We start from the raw sequence: 18,472 nt of genomic DNA on the forward strand, positions 1-18,472 counted from the left end.
AAAGTGAAAGCAAAGTACCAGGCCAAGCTTCAAGCCCATCCTAATTGAATTGCGCAGTCTTTAACTTGGCACACTAGCCATACACGACTCCGGCGAAGAAACCTTCCTACCCAGCAATAATACTTAGCTAGCGACGTACTCTAAGTAATTAAGTGTAATTAATTAAATAAATATATTAGGCTAAGATTTGTATACTTGTCGTAAGTCTCTAATAGGGAAGATTCGAAAAATAAAATCCCGTAAAAAAAAAAAAATGACAAGACGATGGCTAGAATCATCATACATAGCCGCATTAGATGCACCAGAGCCAGACCAAAGCTGATGCACCAGATCATGGGCAATCTTCTCGCACAAAGAGTCACGCAAGCACGCCCATTCCTTAATGCAGGCTACTAACCACTGACTACTGTGAACCAATTATGATTTTATGATGAATCCGAGGAAAACGGATATTGCAGCATTCTGCTGCTTATCCACAAAGGAGTTAGTAAGTGACTTAACCACAGATGCATTCTTGGCATCACTCCGGCGATTCCTTAGCAGACGTGGGAACATGCTCTGATCACAAATCATTGCAACAAAAAACAAGTGGATTTTAAATTCATTCCTCCTCGGGCCCCATCAGTCGTCTCGCCCCATTATTCTCAGAGGAGGTAGCAACAAAACGCTCCGAAAATGCTATCAAAGACATTGCGGAAACAGAGGAGCCACCAACACAGCGAAAAAGGTTATTATTACCTACACTAATATCCATATTGTTAGTGTTACTTCTCATGCTGCCATTAGCATTTTCACAATCAATAAATGTGACGCAATTTGCAAAGAAGCCTGGAATATTCTATGAGAAACTTGGAACCTCAAGAATGAGGTATACTACGACTTGGATACATATTGGAACGATATGCAAGTCATGTCAGCCGAAATGTCCAAATTAAGACACATGTGCCCTGAACTAAAAAATGAGTGCATCTCCATATTTCAACACATTCATCATTTGTACAAAAAATTGCAAACAGGAAATATGGTAATGAAAGCCTCTCGACAACGCAGATCACCGATAGATATAGTAGGAAACGAAACAATCTCAAAACGACCATAATCGCTGTAAACACTCACCGAGATCAATTTATAGGATTTACGCCAGAAGAATTCAGACGCTGCTTTAAACTACTCAACGCAGAATTCACCTGCTTTGATCATCAAACAGTCTTCAATGTCGACAATCGCTGAGTTTCAGTTGTTTAACAATAAGACAGCACCTTTATGTGAAGTCACCCACACGAAGGCGGACAAAGGTGGATTTTTGCAACACACTCTACAATGAGACTTTAGGCAGTTTGCAACGGGTCTCCGTCAACCATAAAACTGGAAGGAACTGGCTTACTCTCACTGTCACCTGGATGCACAGCTCGCAATACAGAAAAAAGCATCAGTACCTTCAGCCCAACAATCAGTGAAGTTAAATTAAACTACACTCGATTTGGGGACATACGCTTACCAACGACACCCCCTTCGCCAGCAAATGTACAATTGGAGATCCAGACATCAGACTATCTTCAAGAATTTGATTATTTACTCCTGCAATTAGTGGCAATCAATTAACAGAGGCTGCCACACCATCTCAACACAGTGCAGCATCATCAAATCGCGAAACCTCCCTAGGCACCGGACAATATTCCATGACGAGTGTGGGCACACAATAGGCAAATCTGCCTCCGAGTGACCCCGACCTAGGTCGAGCAGCCCTATCCCTATAAACCTAAACTTAATATAATGATACGATCTGATACAAATTCGGCAATATACAGGGGTGCCACAGAGATCACTTCCGCTGGAAAATCACCTCAATTCCATTCCGCCGTGCCACACACCGATTTTTCAGCGGAATCAAAATCGCTCACAATTTATCCATCGATTTTATTGAATACACCCATAAAACACACCTCAGACGATTCGAATCTTACTTTCTCATTAAGGTTGTTCAATTGATTGTTAACCCTCATCCAAATAATTTAACATAACACATGTTTAGTTAATAAAATAAACATTTTAGTAAATCACTATTCAATCCGCTGACTGAATTTTCACTTAACGATTCCGCTCTCAATCCGAATCTTAAGTCGAATTCGGAGCAATATATTTAATATAAGTTATATTGAAAGCATTCTGTTTTTCTTTAATTAAGCATTACAAAAAATAGATCATTATAGTAAAACTTCCTTTACGTCAAACGTGTGCATTGTGCATTTTGTGTAAATTGTGAAAACTTTTGTAGTCATTTGTAGTTATACCAGGTGGCATCGCTTAAAAATGCCAAAACAAAACTAACAAACTATTTCTACACATTATTGCCACTGCATTTATGTCAAAAACCCCTGTTCGGCTAAGCGCAGACCCATGGCAGCACAAATAGAAGCATAGCGATCATTATACCAAAAACTGGTAATTGTAATGAACTAAATTAGCAGTAGTTTGAGAAGACAATCACAAAAACCACATACGTATCGTCTGAACGTGAAAACGAGTCCGCTGCGCATCTGAGAAGCCTGCGCTGCACGGTTTGTATTATAATATGTTGCCTCAGTAGTTCTTCGATGGCCAACAGTCCCGGTAAAAGCATTTTAATTAAGTTTACCGTAAAATTCAGATGTGTGTTTTTTTTTAACAGCTGATTGCTGCCATTCACGAAGAGTTGCCAGACAACTGCTAGAGTTGCCGAGTACATTGTTTTGTTTGAATCGCTCGATATGGGCTGTTTTTTTGCTTTGAAAAATCAATTATTTTATATCATAAAAGAAAAACCAATTGTTTTGATATGATAAAATCAATAAAACTGCAAAATGAACTCTATTTGAATTGACTCTTGAAAGGTTTCAACCCTAGCCTTAGTTCGAGTTTGGTTTGTGACAATGCTAAGAAAAATGAAATCGCTCGGAATTCTGTGGCACGGCGGAAATTTTTAAGCGGAAGTTCTCTGCGCGGTTTCCCATTTCACTTGTGATTTCTGTGGCACCCCTGATAGTTTATATGGTAATTCTCTGCCAAACTGCGCTTTTCTGTTTCTGTTCTAAATTGTGGATGCCACAGATGTCCGTTTGAAACATTTTGAAACGAACTTGGTTTAGTGTGATAAAACAGGAGTCTGCACATAATTTGGTTGTTACAGCTCTTATAATCTCTGAGAACAATGCGTCAAGCAATACGGACGGACATATAAAAAGACAGACATGGTCAATTAGAAACTGCGTGCAATAATAATATCTGCTTAGTTTCGGTTAGAGTACTTAAAAACTGATATACTATTTTGCCAAACACATATGCAAACATGGAAATCATTATCAAAATATATTCAATAATTATAAGACCAAATTGTTATACCTGCTCATAGAACTTAAGTTGTTGTATAGGTTCATCCGAGTCGTTTTCACAAAAATCTTTAAACAGCAGGTAACCTATAACACAAATATCAGTATCGGGCATTAAAATATATTATTATAAAAGTATTACTTACCTAAAACTTCATTAAAAATTTTATGAAAGTTCAGTTGGCTTTCTTTTTCCAAATATTTGTACATAACGCTTCTGACACTGAAACGAAAAAATGTGCCATGTATTAATTTATGCAATTTTATCTTCAGTTTACATCTAAATTCTTTGATTTTCTTCATAGATGTACATATATACATATGTACATATGAGAGTGGTCTTGACGCTGACCATATATAATATACAATAAAAGTATACTTTGCAAATGGCACACAGTGGAATCTTAGACGACATCAGTCGGCGAGTCCAAAATTTGAAGAGCACTTTCATTAATTTAAGTATTTGCATCTAATAGCCTAGGCCCCGCAACCTTCAAAAAGGTATTTTTTGTTCATTTTTTCATTTTTTAGGTTTGGTTAACGAATTTTAGCTCCACCGTTTATCCATAGATTTTAGTGAACAACGACGCCTAATTAATGCACCTATACACAAAAAATAGAGGTCACAGGATATAATTTTTTAAAGTCCAAATTTCGTTAAAAATACCGAAAAAAATCATAATTTTTGATTTTCAATGCTTTAAGCCAAGTACTCAGATCGATAAACTGTTTGCTAGCAAACAGATGTCATATATTTTTCGAGCGACCAGTGGTGTGACCAGAGGTGTACACTGCATTCGGTACGGTAACACTGCTCAGATAGGTGCTTGGTTTTGTTTAAAGTTAACAAAATGCACTTCTTCGGCTGGGGCCACTCTTCCAAAGGCATATCCTGGGCTCCCCAATATTTTATTGGCATGGTAATGTGTCTGACTATCAGCAGCAGCAGATGGCGGCGCCACCCGTGCCGACCACCGTGAAGACAAACTGTTTTGAAAGCAATATTTGTTTTATATTTATGAAAATTAATAAAAATATTATATTATAATATCCATATAATTGTCCTTTATATAATGCTGCATTAATTAGATTCTATTTGTCTTCATAATTAAAATATTTCATTTGGTTTTTATACCCGTACTCAAAAAAGAGTTAAGGGGTATATTAGATTTGTGGTAAAAGTGGATGTGTGTAACGCAGAGAAGGAAACGTTTCCGACCCCATAAAGTATATATATTCTTGATCAGCATCAATAGCCGAGTCGATATAGCCATGTCTGTCTGTCCGTCCGTCTGTCCGTCTGTCCGTCTTGATGAGCGCCTAGATCTGAGAGACTATAAGAGCTAGAGAAACCAAATTTGGTTTCCAGACTCATGTGATATCCCACTGCTACAAGTGTATTTCAAAATTTCGCCCCGCCCCCTTCCGCCCACACAAAGGACGAAAATCTGTGGCAGTCACATTTTTAAAGATACGATAAAACTAAAAACGCAGTATCGTAGAGAATGCCCATATCTACCAGATTGCCGAATCTGAACTAGATCGGATCATAATTATAGCCAGAATGAAGAAATTAATTTTCTGTTGGTTCCCTCTCCTTCTCCAGCGCTGCTGACGCTACTGATTCTCTTTCTCGCTCGCACACTCTGCCGCGTTCAGTGCGCGAGCAACCCCTAGCGGAGGAGATGTAGAATATAAATGGTACATGTACAATCTACATGTTAGATGTGGAATATACATTGTAGATGTTGATAACAGATGTAGCAAAAAAATGTAAAATGTAAAATTTTTTTTTTTTTAATTCTAAAAAATCATTAGCTCAAAAATGTATATACAGACTGAGTACGGGTATAAGTAGAGTCGCGTCCCTAGAAGCGACTCACACGTTCCTTCTCGTTTGTTGATATCAAAGGTTGATATCGAGGTGGGTCGAAACATACCAAAAAAACAAGCAAATACTTCTGATACTTTTCCAGTATATACCGACCTTTTTGTTTTTTGATCTGAGTACTGCCTTCCGTACAGAGCCTCGAAAACAGTTTTTGCCGTAAAACATTTTTTATCGGTTTCATACGAATATCAACCCTGATTCTGTTCGCTGGGTGTTTTTTTCGATCTGAGTACTAGGCTTTATATTTCACAGACGGTAAGCTGAAATCACAAAGTGTTTGGGCTTAGCTTCTAGCTGTTTTAATTATCAAAATAGTAAAGTTCTTTACAACCAGACGTAAGATAGTAGAGTTACGTGAAAAAAGAAGCGCTACCATCGAAAAAACCTTTAAAAAAATACCAGATTTCAAAAATTCTTCAAAAAAAAGTTCTGCCATAGAAAAAAAAAAATTATCACCAAACCATTTCTAAGCCCTTAATCTTTAAGAAAAAGTTGGTTTTGTTCCTTGAGGAAAAATCGTGTTGACTAGTGTATCAACACTTCCTTTAAGATAAGCGTCTCCCCGACTTAATTTTGACAACATTTGTACCGCTAAGTTTTTGCCGGAGTATTTGGTCGTCAAAGAGTTTAGGGCTAAGAAAAATAATAGGCCCCCCATAACTCTTCCTAGTAGTCAGACCAGTGCTCCATCTTTACCTTCATCTTCCACCTCAACTTCTACCCATCCAAAAAACTAACTTTCTCTCTTTTAGTTACCTACCAGAATGCTAGAGGCTTGCGTAGTAAGTTCAGCACTCTTTTTCTTTAGAGTCTCGCATTCTCGTCCCATGTTATTGTGTTTACCGAGACCTGGTTAAAGCCGGACATCCTTAGTTCCAAAGTTTTAGCAGGTCGTGACCGTTCGTCTCGGCATGGAGGTGGGGTCCTCATTGCAGTGGACTCAAACTTCACGTCGGAACATTTCATGGTCCAGGTTCAACAAGACCTGGAATTCCTATGCGTGAAACTGATTCTCCCAGGCTTTTCCATTTTCATTACTTGCTCGTATATTCCACCTTCCTCGGATTTCTTAATATACGAGCATCACCTGTCCGCTTTAAAAACTGTTTCTTCCTCGCTATCAGATAACGAAAATATGATAGTTCTTGGTGATTTCAATTTGCCAGGTACTGTTTGGTCTTCGGTAAACGAGTCTAATAGCCTTGTGCCCATGTGCCCATGACTTTATCGACGGCTTGCTAGACCTATCCCTGTCTCAAGTCAACCATGTGAAAAATTCCTTGGGTCGATTGCTTGATCTGTGCTTTGTCGTGGATCCGACCATAGCGTTGTTAACCCGAGCCCTTCCGCTCACTATACCTGAAGACTCCTACCATCCTACATTCGAAGTGTCAGTCGATATTGGCCCTACTGTATTGGATCGAATGGGTAGGCTATCTAAACGTGTCCGCTGCATTCGTAAAGCCGAGTTTACGAAGCTTAGTAACCTCATTAGGGATTTTGATTGGGCCGCTCTGTACGTGTGCACTGACGGTTTGAAAGGCACAAACATTTTTATACCCGTACTCAAAAAAGAGTTGGGGGAAACGTTTCCGACCCCATAAAGTATATATATTCTTGATCAGCATCAATAGCCGAGTCGATATAGCCATGTCTGTCTGTCCGTCTGTCTGTCTGTCTGTCCGTCTTGTTGAGAGCCTAGATCTCCGAGACTATAAGAGCCAGAGAAACCAAATTTGGTTTCCAGACTCATGTGATATCCCACTGCTACAAGTGTATTTCAAAATTTCGCCCCGCCCCCTTCCGCCCACACAAAGAACGAAAATCTGTGGCAGTCACATTTTTAAAGATACGATAAAACTAAAAACGCAGTATCGTAGAGAATGCAAACCAGATTGCCGAATCTGAACTAGATCGGATCATAATTATAGCCAGAATGAAGAAATTAATTTTCTGTTGGTTCCCTCTCCTTCTCCAGCGCTGCTGACGCTACTGATTCTCTTTCTCGCTCGCACACTCTGCCGCGTTCAGTGCGCGAGCAACCCCTAGCGGAGGAGATGTAGAATATAAATGGTACATGTACAATCTACATGTTAGATGTGGAATATACATTGTAGATGTTGATAACAGATGTAGCAAAAAAATGTAAAATGTAAAATTTTTTTTTTTTAATTCTAAAAAATCATTAGCTCAAAAATGTATATACAGACTGAGTACGGGTATAAGTAGAGTCGCGTCCCTAGAAGCGACTCACACGTTCCTTCTCGTTTGTTGATATCAAAGGTTGATATCGAGGTGGGTCGAAACATACCAAAAAAACAAGCAAATACTTCTGATACTTTTCCAGTATATACCGACCTTTTTGTTTTTTGATCTGAGTACTGCCTTCCGTACAGAGCCTCGAAAACAGTTTTTGCCGTAAAACATTTTTTATCGGTTTCATACGAATATCAACCCTGATTCTGTTCGCTGGGTGTTTTTTTCGATCTGAGTACTAGGCTTTATATTTCACAGACGGTAAGCTGAAATCACAAAGTGTTTGGGCTTAGCTTCTAGCTGTTTTAATTATCAAAATAGTAAAGTTCTTTACAACCAGACGTAAGATAGTAGAGTTACGTGAAAAAAGAAGCGCTACCATCGAAAAAACCTTTAAAAAAATACCAGATTTCAAAAATTCTTCAAAAAAAAGTTCTGCCATAGAAAAAAAAAAAATTATCACCAAACCATTTCTAAGCCCTTAATCTTTAAGAAAAAGTTGGTTTTGTTCCTTGAGGAAAAATCGTGTTGACTAGTGTATCAACACTTCCTTTAAGATAAGCGTCTCCCCGACTTAATTTTGACAACATTTGTACCGCTAAGTTTTTGCCGGAGTATTTGGTCGTCAAAGAGTTTAGGGCTAAGAAAAATAATAGGCCCCCCATAACTCTTCCTAGTAGTCAGACCAGTGCTCCATCTTTACCTTCATCTTCCACCTCAACTTCTACCCATCCAAAAAACTAACTTTCTCTCTTTTAGTTACCTACCAGAATGCTAGAGGCTTGCGTAGTAAGTTCAGCACTCTTTTTCTTTAGAGTCTCGCATTCTCGTCCCATGTTATTGTGTTTACCGAGACCTGGTTAAAGCCGGACATCCTTAGTTCCAAAGTTTTAGCAGGTCGTGACCGTTCGTCTCGGCATGGAGGTGGGGTCCTCATTGCAGTGGACTCAAACTTCACGTCGGAACATTTCATGGTCCAGGTTCAACAAGACCTGGAATTCCTATGCGTGAAACTGATTCTCCCAGGCTTTTCCATTTTCATTACTTGCTCGTATATTCCACCTTCCTCGGATTTCTTAATATACGAGCATCACCTGTCCGCTTTAAAAACTGTTTCTTCCTCGCTATCAGATAACGAAAATATGATAGTTCTTGGTGATTTCAATTTGCCAGGTACTGTTTGGTCTTCGGTAAACGAGTCTAATAGCCTTGTGCCCATGTGCCCATGACTTTATCGACGGCTTGCTAGACCTATCCCTGTCTCAAGTCAACCATGTGAAAAATTCCTTGGGTCGATTGCTTGATCTGTGCTTTGTCGTTGATCCGACCATAGCGTTGTTAACCCGAGCCCTTCCGCTCACTATACCTGAAGACTCCTACCATCCTACATTCGAAGTGTCAGTCGATATTGGCCCTACTGTATTGGATCGAATGGGTAGGCTATCTAAACGTGTCCGCTGCATTCGTAAAGCCGAGTTTACGAAGCTTAGTAACCTCATTAGGGATTTTGATTGGGCCGCTCTGTACGTGTGCACTGACGGTTTGAAAGGCACAAACATTTTTATACCCGTACTCAAAAAAGAGTTAAACGTTTCCGACCGCATAAAGTATATATATTACTGATCAGCATCAATAGCCGAGTCGATAAAGCCATGCCTGTCTGTCCGTCCGTCCGTCTGTCCTTCTTGATGAGCGCCTAGATCTCAGAGACTATAAGAGCTAGAGAAACCAAATTAGGTTTCCAGACTCATGTGATATCACACTGCTACAAGTGTATTTCAAAATTTCGCCCCGCCTCTTCCGCCCCCGCAAAAGACGAAAATCTGTGGCAGGCACAATTTTAAATATACGATAAAACTAAAAACGCAGTATCGTAGAGAGATGAAAGATTGCCGAATCTGAATCAGATCGGATCATAATTATAGCCAGAATAAAGAAATTAATTTTAAGTTGCTTCCCCCGCCTCCTTCGGAGAGACACCCGCTACTCATTCTCTTTCTCGCTAGCACACTCTGCCGCGTTCAGTGCGCGTACGCCCTCTAGCGGAGGAGATGTAAAATTACATTGTAGATAACAGATCTAGCAAAAAAAAATGTAGAACTTATTTTTTAATTCTAAAATTCTAAAAAATCAAATCAAAATAAAAAATGTATATACTGGCTGAGTACGGGTATAAGTAGAGTCGCGTCACCAGAAGCGACTCGCACGTTCCTTCTCGTTTACAATGCCCTTGACACATTTTTTGATTCTAGTGTCCCCCTTTCTTGTCTGATTAGATCTGGGAAGCCTCCTTGGTTTACCGAAGAGTTATCCAGTCTAAAACACTTAAAATCAAGACTTTATAAAATATTTCAAGAAGACGGAAATTCTCTTTCTCGCTATGTAATAGCTCGGTCAAATTTCTCCGTTCTTAACGCTCAATGCTATACAAATTACCTATCTCGATGCAGGATACGATTTTCATTGGACCCTAAACAGTTTTACAGCTTCGTAAATTGTAAGCGTAGAACGTCCGCACATCCATCCTCGCTGTCATTATTCAATATGTCAGCAAACAATGATCAGGCAATTGCCGATCTTTATACCAAATTTTTCCAAACAACCTATTCATATGAAAGCTACTTTGGTCAGTCGTATGGTCAAATGGCATCTTCAGCCCCTTGTTAAATGAAAGATTAAGCAGAGTCACGATCTTCGACTAGTTAAGCCGGTGTTTTCACCAGGTCCTGACGGAGTTCCCGGCTGTGTACTCAGGTACTGTGCCGACGCTCTGTGTGGACCCCTGTTTATACTATTCACCCTATCCAACAACCACAAATTTATTAGAGTTTACCTCTTTTATCATTAAAGGCTTTCAAGGTAACTTGCAGACGGATGTCATTTGCACTGATTTTAGTAAAGCATTCGATTCTGTAAACCATTCCCTTTTAGCACAAAAACTTGACCTTTTAGGGTTTCCGCCTAATCTTTTGAGATGGATTTCTAGCTACCTTCGTTCTAGGTCTCAAAGAGTCCTCTTCAAAAACTCCTTCTCTTCACCTGTTAAGGTTACTTATGGAGTACCACAGGTCAGCCATCTAGGCCCCCTACTATTCACACTCTTTATTAATGATCTGCCTTCAGAATTAACAAACTCTCGAGTACTCATCTATGCGGATGATGTTAAAGTTTGTGTCCAGTATAAGGACATTTCATTTCACTCTCGCTTGCAATCCGATCTCAATAACTTTCAATCATGGTGTTGTGCAAATATGTTACACCTAAATGCCTCGAAATGCAAAGTAATGACATTTCATCGCTCCAGCCCCATTTTGGCTCCTTATAGCCTCTGCGGTGGTTCTCTTGAGAGAATTACCTTGGTTGATGATCTTTGTGTTAAATTAGACCCAAAGTTAAAGTTTTCTGAACACATTTCTACCATGGTAAATAAGGCCATGGGTGTGCTTGGGTTTATAAAGAGGTGGTCAAAGGAATTCGACGACCCCTATATAACGAAGACTCTCTACATCTCGCTTGTTCGTCCGATTTTAGAGTACGGCTCTTGTGTATGGTGCCCCCAGTACAAAGTACACCAGGACCGTATAGAATCAGTCTAGAAAAACTTTTTACTTTTTGCTCTGCGTGGCCTTAACTGGGATGCAGGTGTGAGACTGCCATCTTATCCTCGTAGATTGCTTTTAATAAACCTTCCAACCTTAGTTAGTCGTAGAAAAATGCTTGGTGTGATTTTTATGCACAACCTGATCAAGGGTGACGTAGATAGCCCTGACTTGTTGAGCCGCATAAACTTTACGATCCCTATTAGATCTACTAGAAACTTCATTCCTTTGTTCCTTCCGCTTTGTAGATCGAATTATTGCACGAACCATTTAGGGTCTTATGCTCGGACTTCAATTCCCTCTACCATATAATATCTACCACTAATTCCCTTCCTTTTCTTAAATCACTAATACAAACATACCTTTCCCGTAATTAGTTATATTTCTTAGCTATCTTTGCATGTTTAGCTCTTTGAGTTGTGTTTAGCTCTAATTTTCCTCGAATTTTAGTCTAACACCTATCTTTCCTGCATGCTCGCGATCGGTTCGGTAACACGCGTCGCGCGTCATGCGGCAGCGCCCCTCGGTCGGTTGGGCGGGAGGAGGGCTGCGTTTCTGCCTGGGTTCCGCGCGTAAAAGGCTTCGGATTGGTGTCGCATGGGCCACTTGATGGTGCAGTCATTGCATATCAACGTCCAGACAGGCATAAAGAACACCAGTGGAAGGTCGCGTGTGACTTAAAAGTCGTAGCCACAAAACACTGCTGCTTCCTGAGTCTGTGGGATAGTAGAGCTAGCGAACAGCATTACTTAAGAAAACTCTGGCCAAAACGGGAGGAACATACTTTGGAAAATTACATCATACAGAATGCAGCTCTCGTGAAGTTTAAATACGTTGTTTTACCACCGTTACTCATTAAGCTGGGACTAATGAAACATTTTGTTAAAGCACTGGATAAGGAAGGCGAATCAATGCGTTACATAAAAGCTGTTTTCCACGTTTATCGCTGGCAAAAGTGAAAGAAGGTGTATTTGATGGACCCCAAATTCGAAAACTACTAAAAGATGATTAATTTCCAAATATTTTATCTAAGAATGAAAAAGCAGCTTGGAACTCATTCCGAATGGTAGTAACAAACTTTCTTGGAAACAGCAAGTCTGATGAGTATGTTAATATCGTCCGAGAGCTAATTAAGAATTATAAAAAAATCGGGGCATATATGTCACTAAAAGTCCATTTCCTGCACTCCCACTTGGACTTTTTTCCGACAAACCTAGGCGACGTTAGTGAACACAGAGAGAGATTTCATCTACAATTAAAATCTATGGAACGACGGTATCAAGGTGTTTGAAATCAGAACATGATTGGCGACTATGTGTGGAATCAGGTTCGAATGAAAAAGGAAGACAGCCAGAAAACTTAAATTATTTAAAAAATGTTAACAAGCATTAGCAAACCAAATGTATCACTTATGTTTAAAACTTGTAGCAACATAACACCAAACAAAAAAGTTTGTATATCCTTAGAATTGACTGAAAAGACTAAAAATTACTGATTGGTGTAAGGGTTATGGAATGAAATCCCATATCTCAGGTATTTCTACTTTGGTTTTATTGAAATATGATTATGTAGACGCGACAAGATCTAATTTGTATGGGCCTGCACTTGTGAGAATACCTGACTTGAACAGGTATGTCAACAACATTTTATACCAAAGCAACGCGATCCGATACCAAATGTACAACCCTTTTTCGTTTTCTTTGTTCCCAATTGGCAGTTGGGCCCGGCCCCAGTTTTTAGGTTTGGTTAACGAATTTTAGTTCAAGTGTCTCCATAGATTTTAATCAGCAATACCTTTAATGCACCTATACACAAAAATAGAGGACACAGGATATAATTTTCGACTTTTCCCGAGTTTTTAAAGTCAAAATTTCGTAAAAAATACCGCACAAAAATCATCATTTTTGCATTTCAATGCTTTATATTTCTCACGGGGTTAACCTGAAATCACAAAGTGTTTGGGCTTAACTTCTAGCTGTTTTAATTATCTTTTCAAAATAGCAAAGTTCTTTACAACCAGACGAAAGATACTAGAGTTATGTGAAAAAACAAGCGCTACCTTTGAAAAAAGCTTTAAAAAAAATACCAGACTTCAAAAATTCTTAAAAAAAAGTTCTGCCATAGAAAAAAAACCATAATTCTTTAAAAAAATGTAAAGCCCCATATCGATCAGAAAAAGTCGGTTTGGATCCTTGAGGAAAAAAAAAGTTCGATTTTGTCGAGTAGTGTAATTTTAATGATAGTTTTTCAAGAAATATTTTCATAAAATCTTAGGTTTATCTCGTTGAACACGTTGCAAATCTTTGCGTACCTTTTCGCGCTCTCGAAGAACGATGGAGTACCAGATGAGCTTTAACATCCCGGGCTACCTGGTGAACACATCGTACAGCTATGTCAGGATGCTCAAGACGGAGGCGGTGCTCATATCGAGCCGAAAAGCGATCGAGACAACCAGAGTGCAGGTCGGAGGGACCACAGAGGCATCACAGAGGTCGATCAAATACCTGGGTGTCAACTCCAGGCTGTTTGGGGCCTGGAGTATGCCCCAGGAAGGTAGCGGCAGGGTCGCTTTCCAGGTGCTCTGACCCAGACGTGGAATTACGCCGTGACGCGTGGGCGGAAGCCACGAGGTGAAAAGCTTATCCATTGGTGAAGCGCGCTGGTCTGCTCATTCCTCTCGGAGAGTCGATACGGGAGAGGAAGGAGATGTACGACGCCACGCAGTACAGAGCAACGATTCACATCAAGGCCGAGCTGAAGGTGCCCGCCAGAAGGGAGCAGCTTGGAGAATCATCCCACACATAGCGTGCTGGGTTGAACGTAAGCACGGGCAGGTGCTTCCTCACCCAGGCTATGAGCGAGCATGGCTGCTTCCTCAGCTACCTCGAGGCCGTTGGCCACGAGACGGAGGGCTGGTGTCCAGAGTGTGGCACTGGCATAGTGGAGGACGCGCAGCACGCCCTTTTTGAGTGCCATAGGTTCGGTTACGAGCGGCAAGAGCTGGAAGCTGCATTCCGTTGCAGGGTCCAGGATAAGCGTGGAAACTCTGGTGCCGCTGATGCTGGCAGAGCCGAGAGTAAAGGAAGCGGCAGCGGTTTTCGCCCTTAGCGTGATGAGAACGCTCAGGTCCCTAGAGAACAGGCGGAAGGAGCAGTAGGTGTCCACACGCTTGCAAAGCAAGGCTTTGCGGCAGTACCGCAAGACGCATGAAGCCATATTATTCTTATTAATCCGTTATCCGTTGTTTGATATTTTGTTTAGTAGAGTTCTGCTTAAAGGTGCAACCAATTCGGAAGGATTTGGTATTTTGTCCAGTCCGTTAGAATAAGGGATTTAGCTTTCGCATAGCATCGAATCGCTTGCCCAAAACGGACTGAACGAAGCTGGTCTCGCCATTTTTGCTGTGTCAGATCCGAAAAGTTCGGTTTTTTCTCTCTTACTCTCCAAATGATTTTCTTCTCGAGAGGAGGAAGCAATACAAAAATTTTCTGGTTTATGCTTCGCCCTCAGCCTGAAAAGCTTCAGTTGTGTATGTGAGTATTTTTTCTTGCCTTGAACTGAAACATACGTTTTTTGCTTCACAACAAGAGAGTTTTGTGTGACAAATAAAAGCCTCAAGTTCGTAAAAATTTGTTTGTTTAGAAAAAAAGCCGAGTGTGCATAGCCGAAGACACACGAAATCCGTAATATGTTTTAAGTCAATTCAGAGACATGCGAACGAAACTTGCTTGATATTAATCCACACTGCTCTAGTTCAGGATTTTATTGATTCGGGGTGATTCGAATATGACTGAAGGATGGAGTCATAATGATCGAACGCATTAAAGGGGCATGAGTATGTATGTATGTAGCTGTGATTTTATGAATGCTGTGGAAAATATGTAGTACACATGTAGTGGATATGTAGTACGATTCTGGCGGGAAATACAGAGACGTGTGCGATTGGGAAAGAAAACGTTTTTAATGGCTGGACTGTGATTTGCATTCCGAGATACTTATAAGGAAAACTAGTAGATGGGAAACAGATAATCGGTTAAACCATCAAGTGATGTATGTACGTATGTGCGGGAACAGAATAATGTACTAAAAATTATTCTATACGAATAATGTAAAATTGTAAAACTATTCTTCGCAATGAAATTATTTAATTCCTGAATATAACATTTCAAACCTATGGAAACTCATGCAACTTTCGTTAAATTATAGTCCACGCACACAAATACATATTATACATATACGTAAAGGTAATTAAAATTGTTTATTGAATTTACATACATATGTTTATACACGTAAAATTAATAACTACTTACTAAATTAAAGTATTAACACATATTAATATATATTTACAATGTGTTTTATAGTTGTCCTGCTTTCCGTAAATTGAAACATTATTGAAGCTTACATGTATACGTCAAACATGGTAAACATAAATACTCATTTACAACTGTAAACATGCATACATGCATACATCTCCACATACATATGTACATATATATATTCAAACATATAACAGTAATGTTGAATAGAACGATTGGGATATATGGCTGTACATGCACGCATATTTAAAATGAGTACCTGGGGTCTGGTAAAGTTAATTTCTTGCTGGCCCTTGCAGCTGGAGTGCATTTAGACTTTTCCATTGCCATCAGATAGCTGACATCAGCTAACACAGCTTCCAAGTCTGCCATAGCCTTAATATATTTTTGTTTACGTTGACTTCTCTTTCATTCACATAAATTATCAACTATTGTTTAAAGTTTAATTTGGTTGATAAAACCATTTGGTAATGTTATTTTTTTTTAAATAATTTATGTGCTAATTTATTGCTGACAACAAAAATAAATAGTATGTATATATTTTTCTTTAAACACTTCTTCTTCTTATCAGCAGTTTACAAGTTAACAATATCGATAAGCATCTATTGTGGCATATGTATGGCATTCCTAAAAGCGATTTAGATTTGGCTTATAATCTTTTCACACACAGCGTGGGTGAAACGGTGGAAACGGCGTCATCAATGCTTCGGCAAACGCAAAACAAACATCTGACGAAACTTTGACTTCAATGTAAAAACTAACAAAAAAAAAAGGGTGCAAAGTTTGAAATTTTATTCAAAACCATAAATGTTTATGTTTAAATTGTGTGTGGCCAAAACTGAACCTTTGAAACGTTGTATCGGCGAACGTTGTATCGCCCCATTTTAACGCCTTCAGATAAACTCCACATTGATTAATCCAACAGACTTTCAAAGATTGGCGTTGCGATTTATTGTATGAATGATATATAATGGAATTCAAGCTATCGACATCCTTCGTCGCGACTTGTCTGTCGATTTTCCGACAGTAAACTAATTTTTCAGCTGCGCCTTTTTATCCGTTTGCTCCAAATGAAAATCATTTCTAGCGGACCCGACAGACGTTGTGCTCTCTTAAGGCCTGTCTCCAGCACCACGGAAAATTCCTGCCATGAATTTGCTTGTTATTCCGTGAGGGTGCGGAACATAGCTAAAACAGTAAACAGTGCCAACTGCAAAATTCTGCTAAAATTAAAAAAGGAAGAAAAATGCACTCTGATGATAAAGTGATTGTGTTGGTGCCGGCATATATTGTTGCAAAACAAAAAAGAATAATTGTCATCTCTCTTTTTGGTTTTGCGGACACTTTTTGCCTAAATCTTGCACCATTCACGTCAGGAATAATTGTTGAACATATATTCCTGAGCTGGGTGTCAGCTGTTCTCTCTGTCCACATACGGTCCCGATAGGCAGCTATCGATATAAATCTGTGGATTCCGCTCCTGTTGCTGGATACACACTCCAGGAAAACGTAAACGAAAAATTCTTGCCACAGTTTTTTTATATGGAGTTTGACAGGAATTTTTCGATTCCGCGGTGCTGGATACTGTGCTTTAACTATAAATATTGATTTTGAATTGGTATAATTAACTAAAAAATATTTCAGAAAGAAAGTGTTTATTATTTAATGCTTTATGATAAACAACATTCTTTTTTTTTTCTCTGGCGCGTATATAAATAGTTTGGTTAGTACTCCGACTCGGGAACAGGCGACATATAACTGGCCATGCGAAAAACATTGATTTTCAAGATTAACGCCACAAACAATTAGCGACTGCCCTTGAGATTTATTTATCAACACTGCAAATGCTAGCTTTACTGGAAACTGTAACCGTTTAAAGTCGAATGGCATATCGTTCGAAATCAAAGGAATCCGTGGAATCAAAACGTCTTCTCCTTGATATTTCCCTTTCAAAATTGTGGCTTCGATGACGTTGTTCATTAATTTCTTCACCGCAAGTCGGGTGCCATTAAAAAAAAGGGGCTGGTTTATATTCCGCATCATAATAGTTACCGATCCGATCTTTAGTTGCAGATAATGAGGTGGTAGTCCGGGCAATTCCATCGAAGTTAAGAACTTCGTTGGATAGTTGACATCATTATCTTAGTTAGTAACGGAATCAATCGATTTTTATGTTATTAATTCGCCAGCTATAATATTTTGAATTTGGAAATTCATTTCATTGACATCAACGTTTTTTGCAGCCAATATAGCTCTTTGGCTCAACCATACATGATTTTTAAAATTTTGAGCAATTTTTGGGAAAACCTTCTCGATAAGTTGTGTCTTTGTTGCCGTAAAGTTACGAAAATTGGTAGGAAATGTGATGTATCCAGATAATGAGTCAACGGGTATTTTTCCATTACCAATATGGTAATACAATATCTACTTGTTTGGAAAAAACTTCTCCAGATTTCTAGTTCTGCAATTCGAATCGCATATTTATATTTAATTTGAGTGTTTTAACGTCTTTCCATAAAACGGACGATTTTAAGCATGCGTTAAGTTCGTCGGCTGGTGTTGATCGTGGTATTACTGGTAGTGTCTGGCGAAAATCTCCTGCTAATAAAATCAGTGCACCATCAAACCGGGTTTGGTTCTTTCGGAAATCTTGCAACGTGCGGTCTAATGCTTCCAATGATTTTTTGTGTGCCATCGTGCACTCATCCCAAACTATTAATTTGCTCTGTTGCAACACTTTGGCCATCGCAAAATTTCTTGAAAGGTTGCAAGTTGGTGTTTCATTTATTCGCATGTTCAACGGCAACTTGAGTGTGGAATGAGCTATTCGACCGCCTTCCAACACCGTAGCTGCAATACCTGACGAAGCAAGTGCAAGTGCGATACCATTTTGCGATCGAATCGTTGCCAAAATCAATGATATCAAAAACGTTTTCCCAGTCCCACCGGGACCATCTAAAAAAAATCCGCCAGTTCCATCGTTCACTACTTTCATTGGCGTACCGTAGACATATTTTTGTTGCTCATTTAAAATGGGAACGTTTT

The 18,472-nt window shown here is 39.3% G+C and overlaps 1 protein-coding gene across 3 annotated transcripts in view; it reads right to left on the reverse strand.

The window, feature by feature from the left end:
* The window catches only part of LOC111076206 (G protein-coupled receptor kinase 1), a 163,760-nt gene extending 147,779 nt beyond the window's left edge, over positions 1 to 15,981 (reverse strand). For 2 of the 3 annotated variants that reach the window (XM_041595345.1, XM_041595344.1), the window contains exons 1-3: positions 15,687 to 15,981; positions 3,512 to 3,588; positions 3,379 to 3,452 (exon numbers count right to left, since the gene is read on the reverse strand). In XM_041595345.1, coding sequence (XP_041451279.1) covers positions 3,379 to 3,452; positions 3,512 to 3,588; positions 15,687 to 15,799 — 264 coding nt within the window. In that variant the 5' untranslated portion in view covers positions 15,800 to 15,981. The remainder of the gene's footprint in view (positions 1 to 3,378; positions 3,453 to 3,511; positions 3,589 to 15,686) is intronic. The other variant, XM_041595346.1, reaches the window with a different exon arrangement.
* Positions 15,982 to 18,472: the final 2,491 nt, after the last annotated feature.

Source organism: Drosophila obscura, unplaced genomic scaffold, assembly GCF_018151105.1.
Source record: "Drosophila obscura isolate BZ-5 IFL unplaced genomic scaffold, ASM1815110v1 contig_56, whole genome shotgun sequence".
NCBI lineage: Eukaryota > Metazoa > Arthropoda > Insecta > Diptera > Drosophilidae > Drosophila > Drosophila obscura.